Genomic DNA, 16,674 nt, shown 5'->3' with positions numbered 1-16,674 from the left:
TGGGAGAGGTCAGAAATCTTGGTGGTGAAGGTAGCACTAAATTGGATCTTGAAAAATGAACAGTCTTAGTCACATAGTGGAACTCGGCCAAGTATGGCCTGACCATTGGCAATAAGATGGATGATGGGGTTTAAGGAATGAATCTTAGCCCATCAGACAGAGCTGGTTCTCATCAAATGGTGCTTTACACTAATTTATAATGCACCAAATACTTGTCAGACAACTGTCCACGGAGTCAGCAGGTGATAATGAAAAAAGCAAAAACATGCAGGCCTAGGAGTCAGAACTGCTTGCACTTGAGTTATCACTCAACTACACCCTGAGAGGCCTTGGGTAAGCTATTTCAGCTTTTCTGGGCTTTAGTTTTCTGATCGTGAATGGGGATACTAATATCAACCTTATAGTTTGGGCTATTGTGAATATAAAATAGTACAGCATAGGAAAATCTCGCTATCACAGTGCCAAACATTTCATTTCTCTTAATGATTCTGGTGGAGCTAGCCCCTGTATATGCCAGGCAACAGTGCTAAGGCAGATAAAGGAAAATAGACTCACTGCTGGTGGGAAAGTGAAACGGTAAAGTCATTGGACAACAGTTTGGCAGCTCTCAAAAATGTAAAACAATTGCCATGTGACCCAGCAATTCCTCTTTTGGGAATATACCTCAAAGAAATGAAAACAGTGTTAAAACTGCTTGTACAGGAATGTTCAAACAGCAATATTCACAATAGCCACTAGGTGGCGCATCCCACATGCCTGTTGCGTGTTGGTAAGTGTGTAGGCACACAATGGAATATCAATCAGCCACAAAAAGCAACATGCTACAACATGGGTGAACTTTGACATGTTATGTGACAATATAAAGTGAAAGAAGCAGAACCTGAAAGCACACATACTGCATGACTCCATTTAAATGAGACATTCAGGGGCCTCCCTGGTGGTGCAAGGGGTTAACATGCAACCTATGAAGCTATCCACAGCCACTGCAGCACAAGTTTGATCCCTGGCCAGGGAGCTACCCACATGGCACAGCAGACCTCTCCTGGCTTGCCCGCTGCTCCCCTCAGCAGTGTATTTCGGTCAATCTACCTTTTCTGTTCCCCACTCTGTGTCTGGTGAATCCTCATCACCACCTCTCCCCACACCTCTGGCCTGTACCCCAGTTCTTGTATGCATAAATAAATAAATCTTAAAAAAAATAAATGAGACATTAAGGATAGACAAAACCATGGAAAGCAATCAGTGGTTGCCAGGAGCTGGGGGTAGGAGGGGAAATGGAGTGAGGGTTTAATGGGTAAGGAGTTTCCTTTTGGGATGATGAAAATGCTTTGGAACTAAACAGAGGTGGTCGTTGCACAAAATTGTCAATGTAGTAAGTGCCACTGGGTTGCACACATTAAAATTGTTAACTGAAAGACTAGAATAGAATAACACACCTGCTTGACCTTTAGGAGATCATAGTCATTACTGGGTCCCTGTAGATCCACAGTCACCTGGAGCAGAGCCAGGAGCTTCCCAAGCCACAGTTTCATCAACTGAAAGCAGGGCCAAGAGCTTGGAGTGGGCTAAGTCCTCCAGACTTCATCCTTTACATAGAGAATCACTGATAATTCCACTATTTAGAGAGAACATGCTGCCAACATTTTGTGAAACCACTCAAAACTTTTACCTCTGCATTGCTTGTGTATGTGTACATTATGTTAAATTATGTTTTCTAAAAAAGAATGAAGCCGTATGTATCAAATTACCTTTTTGGTACTATATGTTGGCAATTTTTAAATATCAATAAATACTTATAATCATTATTCATGACAGTGTGGAAGGATGAATAAAGGTTGACTGTAAACTGAGGCCACAGAGTTTTGAGGAAGCCACAGAAGTCCATTGAGAATACAGAGGAAAGGGTGGGACAGAGCACAGAGCTCTTCTTATGCTTCACCTGGACTATTAGATTTCTGACTGGTTAATATTAGACTCTTTAGGACACTCCACTGAACTTTGGAGCCCTCTGTTCTTTTTTGATTCCTAGTTTAAATTCCAAAACAGGGCCTTCTTGGTGGCCTAGGGGCTAATTCCAAAACAGGGCCTCTCAGTGCTATCCCCACTACAGCCTAAATTTAACCCCCAACCAGGAGCTAACCCACATGGCGCAGCAGACCTCTCCTGACTCGTCCGCTGCTCCCCTTAGCAGTGTATTTCTGTAAATTCACCTGTTCTGCTTCCACTTTGTCTCAGGTGAATCCTCTCCCCACCCCCCTACTTCTGGCCACCCCAGTTCTACACACACACACACACACACACACACACACAGAAAGTTAAGGTTTAAAAAACAAATTTTTCAAAACATTGTAGTGTTTAAAGGAAATATTAAAATGTCCTGAAAATAATGTAACAAATACCCATGGATTCACTACACAGTCTTCATGTTAGATAGAAACCGTCCTGGTGGTGTAGTTTGGTTGTATGCAAAAGATCCAGGATCTGTGCAGTCCCCATCCACTATCCACCATTCTGTCTGGTTTCAGATTAGGAAGACTGCAGGATGGCACCACTTTGGGGGTACTCATGATTGACACCTCGAGTCTGGTCTCCCTAGGTCTTAATAGATACTCATACCAAAAATCTGACCATCATCTGGGACCCCTTTCTTGTCCTCATTCTAAATGTGACTAGCTGCTGCCATATCTGCTCTCCATCACACCTGCACCTGGGCCAGGTCTCACCATTTCATCAGACATTCAATCCAAACTACCACTTTCTCCCGTGGGAACTCTCCTAGCCCAGGTGGCTCATTTCTCAATAGAACAAAGCAGAAGCTTTGATCACAGATGCCACCATAGGATGCACAGATTAGTGGGCAGCACTGCCTGGAACAAATAGGAAGTAGGTGACTTTTCTTTGGTCAGATTAAACTGTCTACCAGGACTCACATTTTACGATTGAATAAAGTTAGATTTTAGTACACACTAGCTCCTTGCACAGCTGAGCATTACAGTGAGCACTCTGTGTATGTGACTTAGAGGTCCCACTTTTGCTATACTAGCTTCTGAGGGTGTAGGGATATCCACTTCCATTCCTGTCCTCCTGTCCATTCTCTAAATGTACCCAGAGTAATATACACCCAAGCTGACAAACACACATTCGAAACACCATCAAAAACACCTCCAACCTTAACTATTCCTCCCATCGAACAGCATATTGAAGGCCAGCTGTGGTTCTAGGAATAGAGTCCAAACTCCTTGATCTGGACCACAGGCCCTGTGTGCCAGGGTTCTGCTACCCTCACCACGCCTCCCTCCGCAGACAAGTTACCATCAGTCCTGAAAGCCTTGTCCTTGTCCTGCCTCAGGGAATTCAGTCCTCTGGTCCCTCAGCCTGAAATCGTGCCCCTCACTCTGCCTAGCTCAGGCTGCCTCCCCTCTAGTCTCTGCCTCAAATCCCCCCAGAGGCTCACATCACACGCACTTGGATGCAGGCACTTACATGGCACCTGGCCCCAAACAAGCACAAAAATGTCACACACATGAGCTGGATTCTGATGGTCATACTTGCCTCAAAGGACTATGAGAAAATAGAGCTAGGGCCTGAGATGGTCTGGGGGAGGACATGTGGGGAGGGGTTCAAGGAAATTTCTGGAAGGTGCCCCTTCCTAACATATCAATTCCAGAAGGGACTTGTCTGTTTCTTCTGCACTTGTCTGTCTTACTGCTGCTACATCTCAGTAAAAAAAATTTTCACAATTGCTCAGGCACAGGTGTGACAAAGGCCGGAACCCACAGTTCAGGCACAGTCCAGGCACCCATGGCTGAGCATCAGTGGAGCTTGTCCTGAAAGTGACCCCTGTACAAGAGCTACATCCTACTGTGGTGGGAGGGTGGATGGATGGATGGATGTGGGGGGGGGGAATGGTTGGACAGCATGGTGAGGTAAGTGCAGGGAGTAAAAATGATCAGGGCCTCCCTCGGTGGTGCAGGCGATTGAGTGCAGTGCTGTTAAGCTGTCCCCAGCCTCTGCAGCACTGGTTTGATCCCGGCTGGCCAGTGAGGGTCCCACATGGCGCGGCAGACCTCCCCTGTCTCGCCGCTGCTCCCCTCAGCAGTGTATTTCATCAGTCTGCCTGTTCTGTTCCTCGCTCTGTCTCTGGTGAATCCTCTCATGCTCTGCGCATCTGGCCTGTACCCCAGTTCTTGTATGTCTGTATAAATAAATAGATAGATAGATAGATAGATAGATAGATAGATAGATAGATAGATAGATAAATCTTAAAAAAAAAAAAAAGATCAAATGGCTTAGACCAGGTCCAGCCACGGCAGAAGCCCAGCTGTGAAGTCCTCATGTGCCAGGCAGAGTCATGGACTCTGACCTCAAATGGCAGAGCACAGGGTGAGCGAGGCATTCCAGCAGTGTGTGGAGAAGCTGAGGTGGAAAGCAGGGGCACAAGGGGTAGGTGGGACATGCTTCAAGGGGTGAATTCCCATGGGAGCAGGGGTGAGGGCTGTCCACAAGGGCCAGGCCCCTGAGCTGTTCCAGACCCTGTCTTTTCCCCTCCAGACAACTCCCTGGTGACCACAGAGGAGAATGGAGTGTGGGTTCTCTGCTCTGCCTAACCCAGCTCCTTGACCCTGGGGTTTATGATTATCAAATATCTGAGTCAGCCAATGAGGCTGTGCTCAGAGCCTGGTCCCCAGAGGTGGAGCTGGCCTTAAACAGTCTCTGCTGGATACCGGTTGGAGGTTTTAAAGGGAAGAGGTCAGAGTCTAGGCTGAGGCCACCCTGGACAGACAAGTCTTCGCGGTAGCAGGTGAGAAGACATGGGTAGAGGGACAGTGCTAGGAGGTGGCAAGATCCAGTACCTTCTCATCAAGTCTGGGTCATTTCAGGTGTTGGGCTATTAAACCAGTTTGGCAGTCTCAAAATTTGCATTCAAGGACAAGAGACCTTTGCTGAAACTTGTGCTTGGAAACACAGGATTCTTGAAATGGATGAGGAAGAGGGATTAGAGGGAGGGCACAACTAGTCCGGCTGAGCCCAATGGACATTAAGCCAGAGCCAGTGAAAGGGGAGAGAGGATGGGTGGGAGGGCACTTGACAGACTGCAGCTTAGGTATCTCATTAACTTCTCAGCACTAGCCACCATGGCAAGTTTTTATTATACCCTGTTGTTTAGGTGAAGAAACAGAGCACAGAGAGGTTAATTCACTTGTCCAAGGTCACACAGCCAGAAAGGGGCAGAGCCAGAATGAAATAACTGTCTTCTGGCCCAACACCTCCAGGCTCTGTGGCCTACTTCTTCCTGGGCAACAAAGAGAGAAAATCTTAAGTGGGGATCTCTCTTGTCTGGTAGGTGGGAGTGAAGGGGCCACTCACCCGGCTTCCTCTCTTTCCCAGGGCCGTTGAGCTGGTGTGAAAGGACTCCAAGAAGCTCTCGCGGACTCAGATTCATATATAAGCCATCATGACACTTTTTCCTCCTTATAACATCCGCAAATACCAGGACAGGGATCGAAAGTGGGTCCTAAGATTGTACAATGTATCTTAGCAGAGTATCCCCCCAGAACCTTCTGCCACATGCTGAAGCTTCCCCGAATAGTCCTGCTCCTGCTTGGGGTGCCTTTTGTAGTATTCCTGGTCACCGGCACCTGGCTCCCGGCCCTCCTGGCCAACGTTTCTCTCCTTGCTGCCCTGCGGTTCTTTGCCAAATACCCCTGGACTGAATTTGAAGTCATGTCTTTGCGCACAGACATGTCTGATATCACCAAATCCTACTTCAGTGAGCATGGTTCCTGCTTCTGGGTGGCTGAATGTGAGGGGCAGGTGGTGGGCATGGTGGGTGCTCTGCCCGTGAAGGACCCTGCCCTGAGGAAGGAACAGCTGGAGTTGCTTCACCTTTGTGTGGCTTTGGGGCACCGAGGTGGCGGGATAGCCAAAGCCCTGGTCAGGACTGTCCTCCAGTTTGGGCAGGACCAGGGCTACAGTGCAGTCGTCCTCAGCACCAGCTCGCTGCAGTACTCTGCTCTGGCCCTCTACCAGCGCATGGGCTTCCAGAAGACACACCACTACTTCTTCTCCTTGTGCTGGAGGATAATTGCTGCACATTCAATTCAATTCATCTACCACCTTCCCTGTGCTCAGGTCTCCAAGGAGATGAAGCAAGGTGGGGCCTGTGACCCGCTCATAGTGGATTAGTCAGGAGAGGATCAGCTCTGCTGCAGTAACGAGCAAGCTTGAAATTGTGTGAGTCACAATAAAAGCTGATTGCTGGTTCATGTCAGAGCCCTAAGTCGTGCTGGTGTCTGCTTCACGGGGGCCTTGTGGGTTAACAGTGTTTTGTGTATCTAGTGCTACAACATATTACATACAACAGCAGCCACATAATAAGAGGAACTTTTCATTTTCTTGTGAGGCTGTGGTCAACAATCTAGTGTGCACAAACAAACATGGCTGCACAGCTCTTTTGGTCTGACTGGCCTTGTTCACATGTTGTGGAATGGTTTGGGGGGCAGGGAGATGGGGCTTACTTATGTTCCAGCAGGCTAGGTCAGGCTTGCTTTGAAGGTAGTTGCAGAAGAACAAAAGTGAAGAAGAAACAAGATGAAGCTTTTCCATTCTCTGTAGGTGACATACCTGCTAACATCCATGAGATGGATGGGAGTGGAGAGAGGGGACCCTGCCTTTAGAGAGGGTCACATGACAAAAGGAGCATGAGGAGTGTGAGAAAGACCGGGGACAATGAGGCCCTCAATCTGCTCTGGGACCAAGGTGTCTGCTGCAGGGTTCTGAAGAAGGAACCCAGGGACAGAGTGGAGATACACTGGGCTAGACCTACAGAGGCACAGGCACATCCCACTGGCCAGATGTCAGTGCCTGGACCCCAACATGCTTAAAGTGAGACTGGGAGTGTGGGCATCCAGGAAGAGGAAATGGGATTGGCCAGTTTCCCTGACCTGCCAGAGCTGGGACCAGCCTCTGTCCCCAAATGCTTCTGGACTCCAGATGTTCAGGAGACTCTGGCCTGACCACATCATCCCTCAAGGCTCTGATACAAATGCAGATGGGGTTGGTAGCTGTGTCGTGTATGCCTCATTGTGAGCCCTTCCCTACCTGCTAGCACTGGAACTGGGTGTGCCCCCATAAGGCCTGGAGCCTTTCACTGGGTCCCCCAGCCACAGGCTGGGTCCGAGGATGAACTGAGCCCTCTCTGCGCCAGCATGCTCCATCCCTTTGAGGGACCAAGGAAGTCCTGGGTCCCTCTCAGCCTGGCTCACGTGACACTGCAGTTTTGCCACCCTTTCTACTCTGGCAGTGTCCTCTGCTCACAGATGAACTCATCTGAAGGGTCAGCAGGTCACAGGCCCAATCCTGTCCTGCCAAATGGATTTGTACAGGCGTGTTGCACCTCGGTGAGACCTGTCAGTCTTATCGACGGGACTCAGCTCTCTCTTTCCTCCATTTCAGCCTCTTTTCTCCCTGCCACTGTCCCTCCAGTGCCTTCTGCCTAGCCACCAACATATCCGGGCCCGCTGCCTTTTCCCCTTCAGCTGTGCCCTCAGAAAACTCAGCCATGCACAACACCTCTTCAACTGACCTAATCTGCCATTTCATCAAGCCCACTGCCTCCTGAGTTGTGACTGCAGTTTCCTTTTGAATGGTGGAGTTCGGCTGCCTCCCCAGTGTGCTCCTGCCTCTTGCTGCCCCTCTGGTTTTCCTGGGCCCTGTCAGCTGGCCCGCAGGAGGAGATCCCAACAGGCACTGGCCTGCGCCTGCACCATGGGACACCTACAGAGTTTAATTGAGAGGACGCTTTGAGAGGTTAATTGAACAACAGTTACAATGTGGTGTTTTTAATTCTAGAGAAACCTGGCCCATGCCCACCAGGGCTGTACATGCCAGAGAACTGCTTTCTTCCTCCTGATCTCAGTGATCTTTGCAACCCGGTGTCCCACCTCAGCTGGAAAGTAGAGGAGCTGACAAACACCAGAGGGGTGGCAGAGGCAGGAGGAGAAAACTGCAGGCAGAGGGAGAGCAGGGACTAAGGCTGAGGCAGAAAGAGCCTTGTTTGATAGAAAGGAGCAAAAAAGGGCCCAGGGTTGGGGCTTGAGTGCAGGGCATTGGAGCAGGTGATGGACAAGGCCGAGGCTGGTTCTGAATGTTCAGGAGCAGTAGCCTTGCTCTCTGGGATGCCTCCAGCTTGAGTGGGTGCTGCTCCAATGCCCAGCATGACCCTACTGGGCACAGGTGGTAGCCTGTCCACACAGCCCCTCCTGAGGTTAAGGAGCACTGATGTTTGACACTTCCTGGTGACTCTTAAGTCAAACTGATGCCAATGAGCCTGGACTTTGGCTGAGAGAGGATGTTGATGGCTGTGTGTGTGTGTGTGTGTGTGTGCATGCGTACCTGTGTGAGAATGTGGGGAAAGCGTTGGGAAATGAGTGGACTGAAAAAATACTTTTTCTGTACTGGGGTGTGTGCTGTGGCCCCTCCAGGCCCATGGTAATGAAGACAGATGTGAGAAGGGCCTCTCGGAGCTACATAGAGGTCCACATTTCTGGTTTGTATAGGACCCTTTGGGCAGAGTAGGGTACTGACAGTTTCAGTAAGTAGGAAGGAGGGAGGATGTGGTCCAGCTATTTCAGAGGTCAGTGCTTGGACCCAGAAAAAGACACCTAGAATGCTGACTCTTAGCTGGCCTGCTCCTCTCTTCAGTTAATAAGTGATTTGTTACATTTGAAGCATGAGGTCTCATTTTAAATTTGGTAAAAATTTAAAGTCATTAATTTGCTCTGGTTCAAGCAGTGTATTTGTAATTCTGTTGTGGGTGCACGCAGGGGCCTGTGACTCCTCCCTCTGCTCCTTCCTCTTCCTCCTGTTCTTATTTTCACAAATTAAAATGTATACAACTTGAGATTAGCCATGTCAGTAATTTTTAAGAGTACAGTTCAGCAGCACTAACTACATCACAGTGTGTAACCATCGCCTCTAACTACTCATACTTTTCCAACAGGCCAAACAGAAACTCTATACCCATTATGACATGTCTGGGTGTCTACCAACTGAGTGTCAACACAAGGAGCTGCATCATACTGGGTTGACGGAAGGGTGGCCAGACGGTTGGGCAGCCTAGATGTAAGTGCAGGGAATGAAAATTGTCAAATGACTAAGACCATTTCGGGCCAGGCAGGGCAGAAGCCCAGTTGTGAAGGCCTCATGTGCCCAGGCTGGGGTCGTGGACTCTGACTGGGATGGCAGAGCACTCCTCCATACCAGCAGCTGTGTGGACGTGCTGAGGTGGAAGGCAGGGAACAAGGGCTAGGTGGGACATGCTCTAGACTCAACACCCATGGGTGCAGGGGTGAGGGCTGTCCTTAAGGGCAAGGCCCCTGTGCTGTTCCAGACCCTGCCTCTCCTCCTCCAGACAACTCCCTAGTGACCACAGAGGGGAATGGAGTCTGGGCTCTCTGCTCTGCCTAACCCAGCTCCTCATTCCTGGGGTTTAGAATGAACAAATATACAGCAGCCTGCAAATGAGACTGTGATCAGAGCCTGGTCCCCAGAGGTGGAGCTGGCATTGGACAGTCTCTGCTGGATGTAAGTTGGGGCATAGGGCAGAGGCCAGGCTGAGGCCACCCTAGACACAAGATTCGCTGGTAACAGGTGAGAAGACATGGGTGGAAGGACAGTGCTAGGAGGTGGTTGGACCCCACACAATCTTTGGGCCCTCAAGTCTGGGCTATTTCAGGTATTTGGCTCTTAAGTCAACTCGGCAGCCTAAAAATTCATCCCAGGGGAATGGACTTTTGCTGAAATGTATGCTTGGGAACACAGGACTCCTGCAATGGATGTTCCCTGGGAGAGGGAGTAGAGGAAGGACACAGCTGGTCTGGCTGTTCCCAATGGAAAATAAGCTGAGAGCTGTAAAAGGGGAGAGAGGATGGGTGGGAGGGCACTTGACAGACTGCAGCTTAGGCAGCTTATTAACTTCTCAGCACTAGCCAAGATGGCAAGTTTTTATATAAGTTTTCATATAAGTTTTCTATAAGTTTTATGTAAGTTTTTATATAAGTTCTTCACGTGTTGTTCAGGTGAAGAAACAGGAGCTCAGAGAAGTTAATGAACTTGCCTAAGGGCACACACCAGAAATGGACAGAGCCAGGATGAAATAACTGTCTTCTGGCCCATCACCTCCAGGCTCTGTGGCCTACTTCCTCTTGGGCAAAAGAGCCAGAGAGTGAAAACCTTAAGTAGGGTCTCACTTGTTCTGGTAAGTGGGAGCGATGTGGGCACTCACCTGGCTTCCTCTTTTTCCCAGGGCTGTTGGGCTGGTACGCCGGGACTCCAAGCATCTCTTGTGGACTCAGATTAATGTACAAAGCCATCCATGGCTCCTTTTCCTCCTTATAACATACACAAATACAGGACAGGGATCGAAAAAGGGTCTTGGGCTGTTCTTTCAGGGGATGTGAGAATATGCCCCCACCACCTTCTATCACTTGTGAAGCTTCCCTGAATAGTCCTGCTCCTGCTTGGGGTGCCTTTTGTTGTATTCCTGGTCACCGGCACCTGGCTCCCGGCCCTCCTGGCCAACCTCTCTCTTCCCGGCCCTGTGATTCTTTGTCAAACACCCCTGGACTGAATTTGAAGTCATGTCTTTGCTCCTACTTCAGTGAGCATGGTTCCTGCTTCTGGGTGGCTGAATGTGAGGGGCAGGTGGTGGGCATGGTGGGTGCTCTGCCCGTGAAGGACCCTGCCCTGAGGAAGGAGCAGCTGGAGTTGCTTCACCTTTGTGTGGCTTTGGGGCACCGAGGCCGCGGGATAGCCAAAGCCCTGGTCAGGACTGTCCTCCAGTTTGGGCAGGACCAGGGCTACAGTGCAGTCGTCCTCAGCACCAGCTCGCTGCAGTACTCTGCTCTGGCCCTCTACCAGCGCATGGGCTTCCAGAAGACACACCACTACTTCTTCTCCTTGTGCTGGAGGATAATTGCTGCACATTCAATTCAATTCATCTACCACCTTCCCTGTGCTCAGGTCTCCAAGGAGATGAAGCAAGGTGGGGCCTGTGACCCGCTCATAGTGGATTAGTCAGGAGAGGATCAGCTCTGCTGCAGTAACAAGCAAGCTTGAAATTGTGTGAGTCACAATAAAAGCTGATTGCTGGTTCATGTCAGAGCCCTAAGTCGTGCTGGTGTCTGCTTCACTGGGTCCTTGAGTGTTAGCACTATTTTGTGTATCTAGTGTTAAGTTACATACAAAAGCAACCAGAAAATAAGAGGAAACATTTCATTTTCTTGTGAGGCTATGGTCAGCAATTTAGTGTGCACAAACATGGCTGTGCAGCTCTTTTGGTCTGACTGGCCTTGTTCACATGTTGTGGCAATGTTTGTGGGGCAGGGAGATGGGGCTTACTTATGTTCCAGCAGGCTAGGTCAGGCTGGCTTTGAAGGTCATTGCAGAGGAACAAAAGTGAAGAAACAAGATAAAGCTTTTCCATTCTCTGTAGGTGTCATATCTGCTGCTAACATTCTAGAGATGGATGGGTGTGGAGAGAGTGGACCCTGCCTTTAGAGAGGGCCACATGGCAAAGGAACATGAGGAGTGTGAGAAAGACTGGGACAATGAGGGCCATCAGTCTGCTCTAGCACCAAGGTATCTCCTGCAGGGGAAGAATGAACCCAGGACAGAGTGGAGATACACTGGGAGAGGCAGCAACATCCCACTGGCCAGATGTCAGTGCCTGGACCCCAACATGCTTAAAGTGAGACTGGGAGTGTGGGCATCCAGGAAGAGGAAATGGGATTGGCCAGTTTCCCTGACCTGCCAGAGCTGGGACCAGCCTCTGTCCCCAAATGCTTCTGGACTCCAGATGTTCAGGAGACTCTGGCCTGACCACATCATCCCTCAAGGCTCTGATACAAATGCAGATGGGGTTGGTAGCTGTGTCGTGTATGCCTCATTGTGAGCCCTTCCCTACCTGCCAGCACTGGAACTGGGTGTGCCCCCATAAGGCCTGGAGCCTTTCACTGGGTCCCCTAGCCAGAGGCTCGGTCCTAGGATGAGTGAACCTTCCCAGCACCAGTATGCTGCATCCCTCCGAGGAACCAAGGAAGTCCCGAGTCCCTCTAGCCTGGCTCACGTGATACGGCAGTTTTGGGATAGTCTGTACTCTGGCAGTGTCCTCTGCTCAGATTAACTTGTCAGCAAGTCATAGGCCCTACCATGTCCTGCCAAATGGATTTGTACAGCCGTGTTGTACTTCAGTGGAGACCTGCCAGCCACGTCCACGGGGAGGACACATCCATGTTTTGCTGGGCCTTGACCCTCTCCTTAGTCCATTTGGCCTCCTTCACCTCTGTCCACTGTCACCCACAGTGCCATCTCCTTGGACCACTAATTTCTCCAGGCCTGCTGCCCTTTCACTTGGCCCTCAGAAAACTGAGCCATGCACATCACCTCTTAAACTGCCCTATTCTGTGATATCAAGTCTCTTTCTCCTGAGTTGTGACTTTTGTTTTCTTATTAATGGTGCAGTCTCAGCTGCCTTCCCAGCATGGCATGCAGAGGTGGTCTCCAGCCTCTCCTGCAGCCCCACGGCTCCCCTGAGCCCTGTCAGCTGGCCCCTGAGAAGTTCCATAGGGCACTGAGCTGTGGTCGTGCCAACTGTGGCCCACAGTGGTCTTTATCCTTTGAGAGGTTTATTGAACAATAATTACATGGTGTTATTTTAGACAATTCTGGCTAAATCCTTGAGGGGCGTACATTCGGTGCGGCTGAGAGGCCAAGGAATGCATGTACAGACTCAATGTGACATGTGTCCTGAAGGGTCATACCGGGGCTAGGACCTGAGAAGGGTACCCAAGCTACTCATGGTGGAGGCTTCCTAGAGCAGCAGGACTGCTGTGTCTGAATATTCAGAAGCAGCCTTGGTGCTTGTCCATCACCTGCTCTACTCCAATCCCCAATCACACTGTGCTTTTTCTACTTTCAGTTAACTAAAACTCTCTGCTCTGAGGCCTTAGTTCTTCTCTCCCTCAGTCCACCCATCCTATTTGTTAGCTCCTTTAGTTTTCAGCTGAGGTGGGATCACTGGGTTGCAAAACTTTCTTGTGAGCTGGGAGGAAGCAGTTTATCCTACTTTATATGGCAGTTATTGCTATTTAGTCCCTGCTACTTATTAGTCCCTGCTACTTAACTTAGGATCCATCTTGCAGTCAGGTATTTCCTGGAATTGACCTAAGTAAAAGAAAATACAAGGCTTTTGTGCTCTAAAGGTTATATAAGTATATTAGGATTAATCCTTGAGCATTACCTCTAAATGCAGCATGACAGCAGCCTCTCTTGAGTCTCTGCTCTGCCCCTGGCTGAGAAGTCTACTCTCCAACGTTTGGCATCCACAGTGAGGGTACTGATGAGCTCAGATGCCAAACCCATTTGGCTAGTTACTCCTTTCCTCATCTACCCCATCAAGTTCAAATCACGGCCAACAGAGTTTGAGCAGCTCTTTCCTGAAGGATTCAGAGGCCCAAAGCCACACTACTGAATGTGTCTGCTTGTGCACTGGAGGGAGGGAGTCTGGATCAAGAAAGGAGTCAGGGGTAACTGGAAGCAAATCTGGGGCTTCAGCTCATCACCAGATAGGATAGGTGACAAATTTTATATGAGATCTAAGACCAAAATGCGAAAAGTCCAAAATAGTTATGAAGACAGTGTAGGATGGCTACAAGAGGTTTTGGGGGAGAAGGAGAAATGGGTGTGATGAGCTAATTAGGTTTTCTTTTGAGGTGATGAAAGTGTTCTGAATTGATATAGGACGTGGTAGCACAACTTTGTAAATGTACTAAATGCCACTGAATAGTAAACTTACAATGGTTTATATTGTATTATCCAAAATTCAACTATATACAAATTAAAAGGGAAAATAGAGTTTAGATGAGTCAGTAAGGCAAAAGGAGCATAAAAGGTTTAGAGAGCAAAGATGTGAAAAGATTTTTTACTGAGAGCTTCTGTCTTACAATGGGTGTGTTCTTGCCTAGTTAAGGAGGCAAAGAGGTGTCACTTTAACCCCAATTCTAGGAGAGGGCCTCAGGAACCTCTATGCCCCTTCCTGCTGTAAGCAGGAGCACTGATGTTTGACACCTAAGTCACATTGATGCCCGTGGGCTTGGAACTTTGGCCAATAGGATGTTGATGGCTGTGTGTGGTTGTGTGGTGGCATGTGTGTTAGAGAGATAACCGAGGGGAGGCCAGGGAGGAAAAAGTGCTTTTTCCTGAGTTGGGCATGTGGGTCTGGGTCCTGTGGGTCTGTGGGAATGAAGTACAGTCAGGAAACAAAAGGCAAAGTCCAGATTTTTGATACTTGTGGAATCCCCCCTAGACAAGTTAGGAGAGATTGTTTTTCATAATTCAGAAGACCCTACCTGTGTTAAAGAGTGAGTGTTCTATGGATTCGTGATGTGAAGGAGCAGCCCTTACATATATCCTTCTGCACTCATTTCCACCTTTATACTTTGTGGTTCTCAGTTGTCCAGGCTTAGGCCTATCTGCAGACTAGCCACCAGGAGAGCCATGTCCCTCACGCACCCTTTCCAACCTAGCTTCCAAAGTGGTTAATCATTGTTTCAAGTCTATCAGTATTCTGTGATGTTATATAGTAAAATTATGACTCCTTATTCTTCCCTGGTTTTTGTTTGTATTTGCCTTAGAAATGATATTGCTTTTTTTCGGGTTGTTTAGTTTTCTTTTCTTTTCTTTTTTTTAAAATTTATTTATTTATATAAGCAGTGGGTACAGTCAGAAGCGCGGGAGGGTGACAGAATTCACCAGAGCCAGAGCGGGGAGCAGAGCAGGCGGAAGGACTGAAGTACACTGCTGAGAGGAGCAGCGGGCGGCAGGAGAGGTCTGCGCGCCATGTGGGACCCTTCTCCGGTGGCTGGGGAGCAGTCGGGGATCAAACCGGCGCTGCAGAGGCTGCGGGCAGCTTCGCAACCCAGCGCTCAACCGCTGCGCCACCGGGGAGGCCCAGGGTTGTTTAGTTTTCTATGTAATTTCTACTTCAACCTAAAATCTATCAGATATTTAAGTGACACCGGGTATGTTGGGTAACATGTAATATCTCCCTGAAGTATTTCCCAGAGTCTGTGGTGTGCAATCTAAACTGATCACTTTGTATGGGTCATTAACAAATTCTTATTGAGTCAAACATTTGACACACATGTCCTAAGCCCTGGCAAAATAAGTGAATAAAATTAGTTATGATCTGCCCTTGTAGAGCTTACTACCTACTGGGAGTTTCAGCAACCATGAGCTTTCTCTTCCTACTTATTTTTTTGGGTCTCAAGTTGACACCTGCCTGTTTGTCATAAGAGTGCCAGGTGTGTGTGTGTGTGTGTTTCCTAAATATGAGAGACCGGCTCCCCAATTTCCTCCCTGTCCAAAGCTGTCAGCCTATAAGTAAGGGGCAGTGGAACCTTTATAAGCACTTTCCCACCTTTTCTTAATTTGTCCCTGTCGTAGGAAATGAAGCTAGAATAGGCATCTTTTTAGTCTAGGCCCACTTGTTCCTTGTGGACTAAGTCCCATCTGGACTTAGATTCTAACATGACATTGCCTTGTGGGGGGAACAATGGTGAGGATGATGTATATCATGATAATAATGGGTCAGGTAATGTAGCGATATGTGAATCTGGCTATGCCTCCTTCAATATAGCTGAACCTCAAGCCCCATGCAGAAGCCTAGAATGCTGGGCTGACCTGTGAAGAGGTCTCTATTTTTTGAGTCCAGTATGGAGTCTGCAAAAATAGTCAAAGTAAAGGCACATGGGGGTAGGAGTGGGAGTTTACTCCATTGCCTAAGGCTGGGCTACTGGGTATTTTTTCCAGGCAAGTAAAGCTCTCTGAAAAACAGGCAGGTGAGAAGCTACAGACAAGAGAGAGAGAAAGAGAGAGAGAGAGAGAGAGAGAGAGAGAAGCCCACATCTATGAACTTGTGACTGTTACCTCCTTAAAATGTAGCCTAGTCAGACCTGGAAAATGAATCAGCCTTGGGGGTAGTGGTAGAGTTTCCTTAGATCAGGATCTTCATCTTGGGGAGTTGTAAGAGGAAAAGAAAAATACAAATGAGCCAAGAGTGCCTCCTAAAGGCCAATAAAGTCAGTTTTAGTTTTTGATCGTATTCTGCCTCAACCTCACACACGAGTAGTGAGAAACTGGGAAAGGGTTATAGGTGAGGGTTCACAGTCAGTAAAAACAAAACTAAATTGTAGGTTAAAATTACTCAACTTCCAAACAGGTAAATATGACGACTATGTCAATAGTTCATCTTGGCCTAACTTCTTTTTTTTTTTAAATGTTACTTGTTTTATTTTAATTTAATTTTTAAAAAATATTTTATTTATTTATTTATACAAGCACTAGGTACAGTCAGAGGCAAGGGAAGGTGAGAGAATTCACCAGAGCCAGAGCAGAGAGTAGAACAGCCAGAGTGACGAAGTACACTGCTGAGGAGAGCAGTGGGAGGCAGGAAGGGTCTGTGCGCCATGTGGGACCCTCGCCTGGCAGGTGGGGATCGAACTGGCGCTGCAGAGGCTGCGGACAGCTTCTCAGCCCAGTGCTCAACTGCTGCACCATGGGGAAGGCCCCAGGCCTAACCTCTTGATGACTGGCTATAATAATACATTGTAATTT

General features: G+C 48.5%; 2 protein-coding genes and 1 long non-coding RNA gene across 3 annotated transcripts; 2 read left to right on the top strand and 1 right to left on the bottom strand.

Moving 5' to 3' along the window:
- Positions 1-3,982: 3,982 nt before the first annotated feature.
- LOC129146959 (uncharacterized) lies at positions 3,983-10,394 on the bottom strand. The gene is made up of 3 exons (XR_008554377.1): positions 10,286-10,394; positions 5,368-5,515; positions 3,983-4,195 (listed from the first exon to the last, which is right to left on the bottom strand). It is a non-coding gene; the product is annotated as an uncharacterized LOC129146959 (long non-coding RNA).
- On the top strand, positions 4,738-6,266 carry LOC119259860 (N-acetyltransferase 8-like). Its single transcript, XM_037528833.1, is given in 3 exon segments — positions 4,738-4,801; positions 5,389-5,531; positions 5,534-6,266. Coding segments are annotated over 2 exon segments (729 nt in total). The 5' UTR covers positions 4,738-4,801; positions 5,389-5,455; the 3' UTR covers positions 6,187-6,266.
- On the top strand, positions 9,321-11,156 carry LOC119259071 (N-acetyltransferase 8-like). Its single transcript, XM_037527634.1, has 2 exons — positions 9,321-9,651; positions 10,307-11,156. Exon 2 carries the CDS (start codon positions 10,465-10,467, stop codon positions 11,074-11,076), a length of 612 nt encoding a protein of 203 aa, XP_037383531.1. The 5' UTR covers positions 9,321-9,651; positions 10,307-10,464; the 3' UTR covers positions 11,077-11,156.
- The last annotated feature ends 5,518 nt before the right edge of the window (positions 11,157-16,674 follow it).

The sequence above is a fragment of the Talpa occidentalis genome, unplaced genomic scaffold (assembly GCF_014898055.3).
Source record: "Talpa occidentalis isolate TD23 unplaced genomic scaffold, MPIMG_talOcc4v2.1 talOcc4.5, whole genome shotgun sequence".
Classification (NCBI taxonomy): Eukaryota; Metazoa; Chordata; class Mammalia; order Eulipotyphla; family Talpidae; genus Talpa; species Talpa occidentalis.
Note: the sequence above shows the minus strand (reverse complement) of the source record. Positions and strands in the feature narration are given on the sequence as shown.

What these genes read in the sequence shown, in the direction of transcription:
- LOC119259071 (XM_037527634.1), top strand. Translation starts at nt 10,465, where the DNA reads ATGCCCCCACCACCTTCTATCACTTGTGAAGCTTCCCTGAATAGTCCT.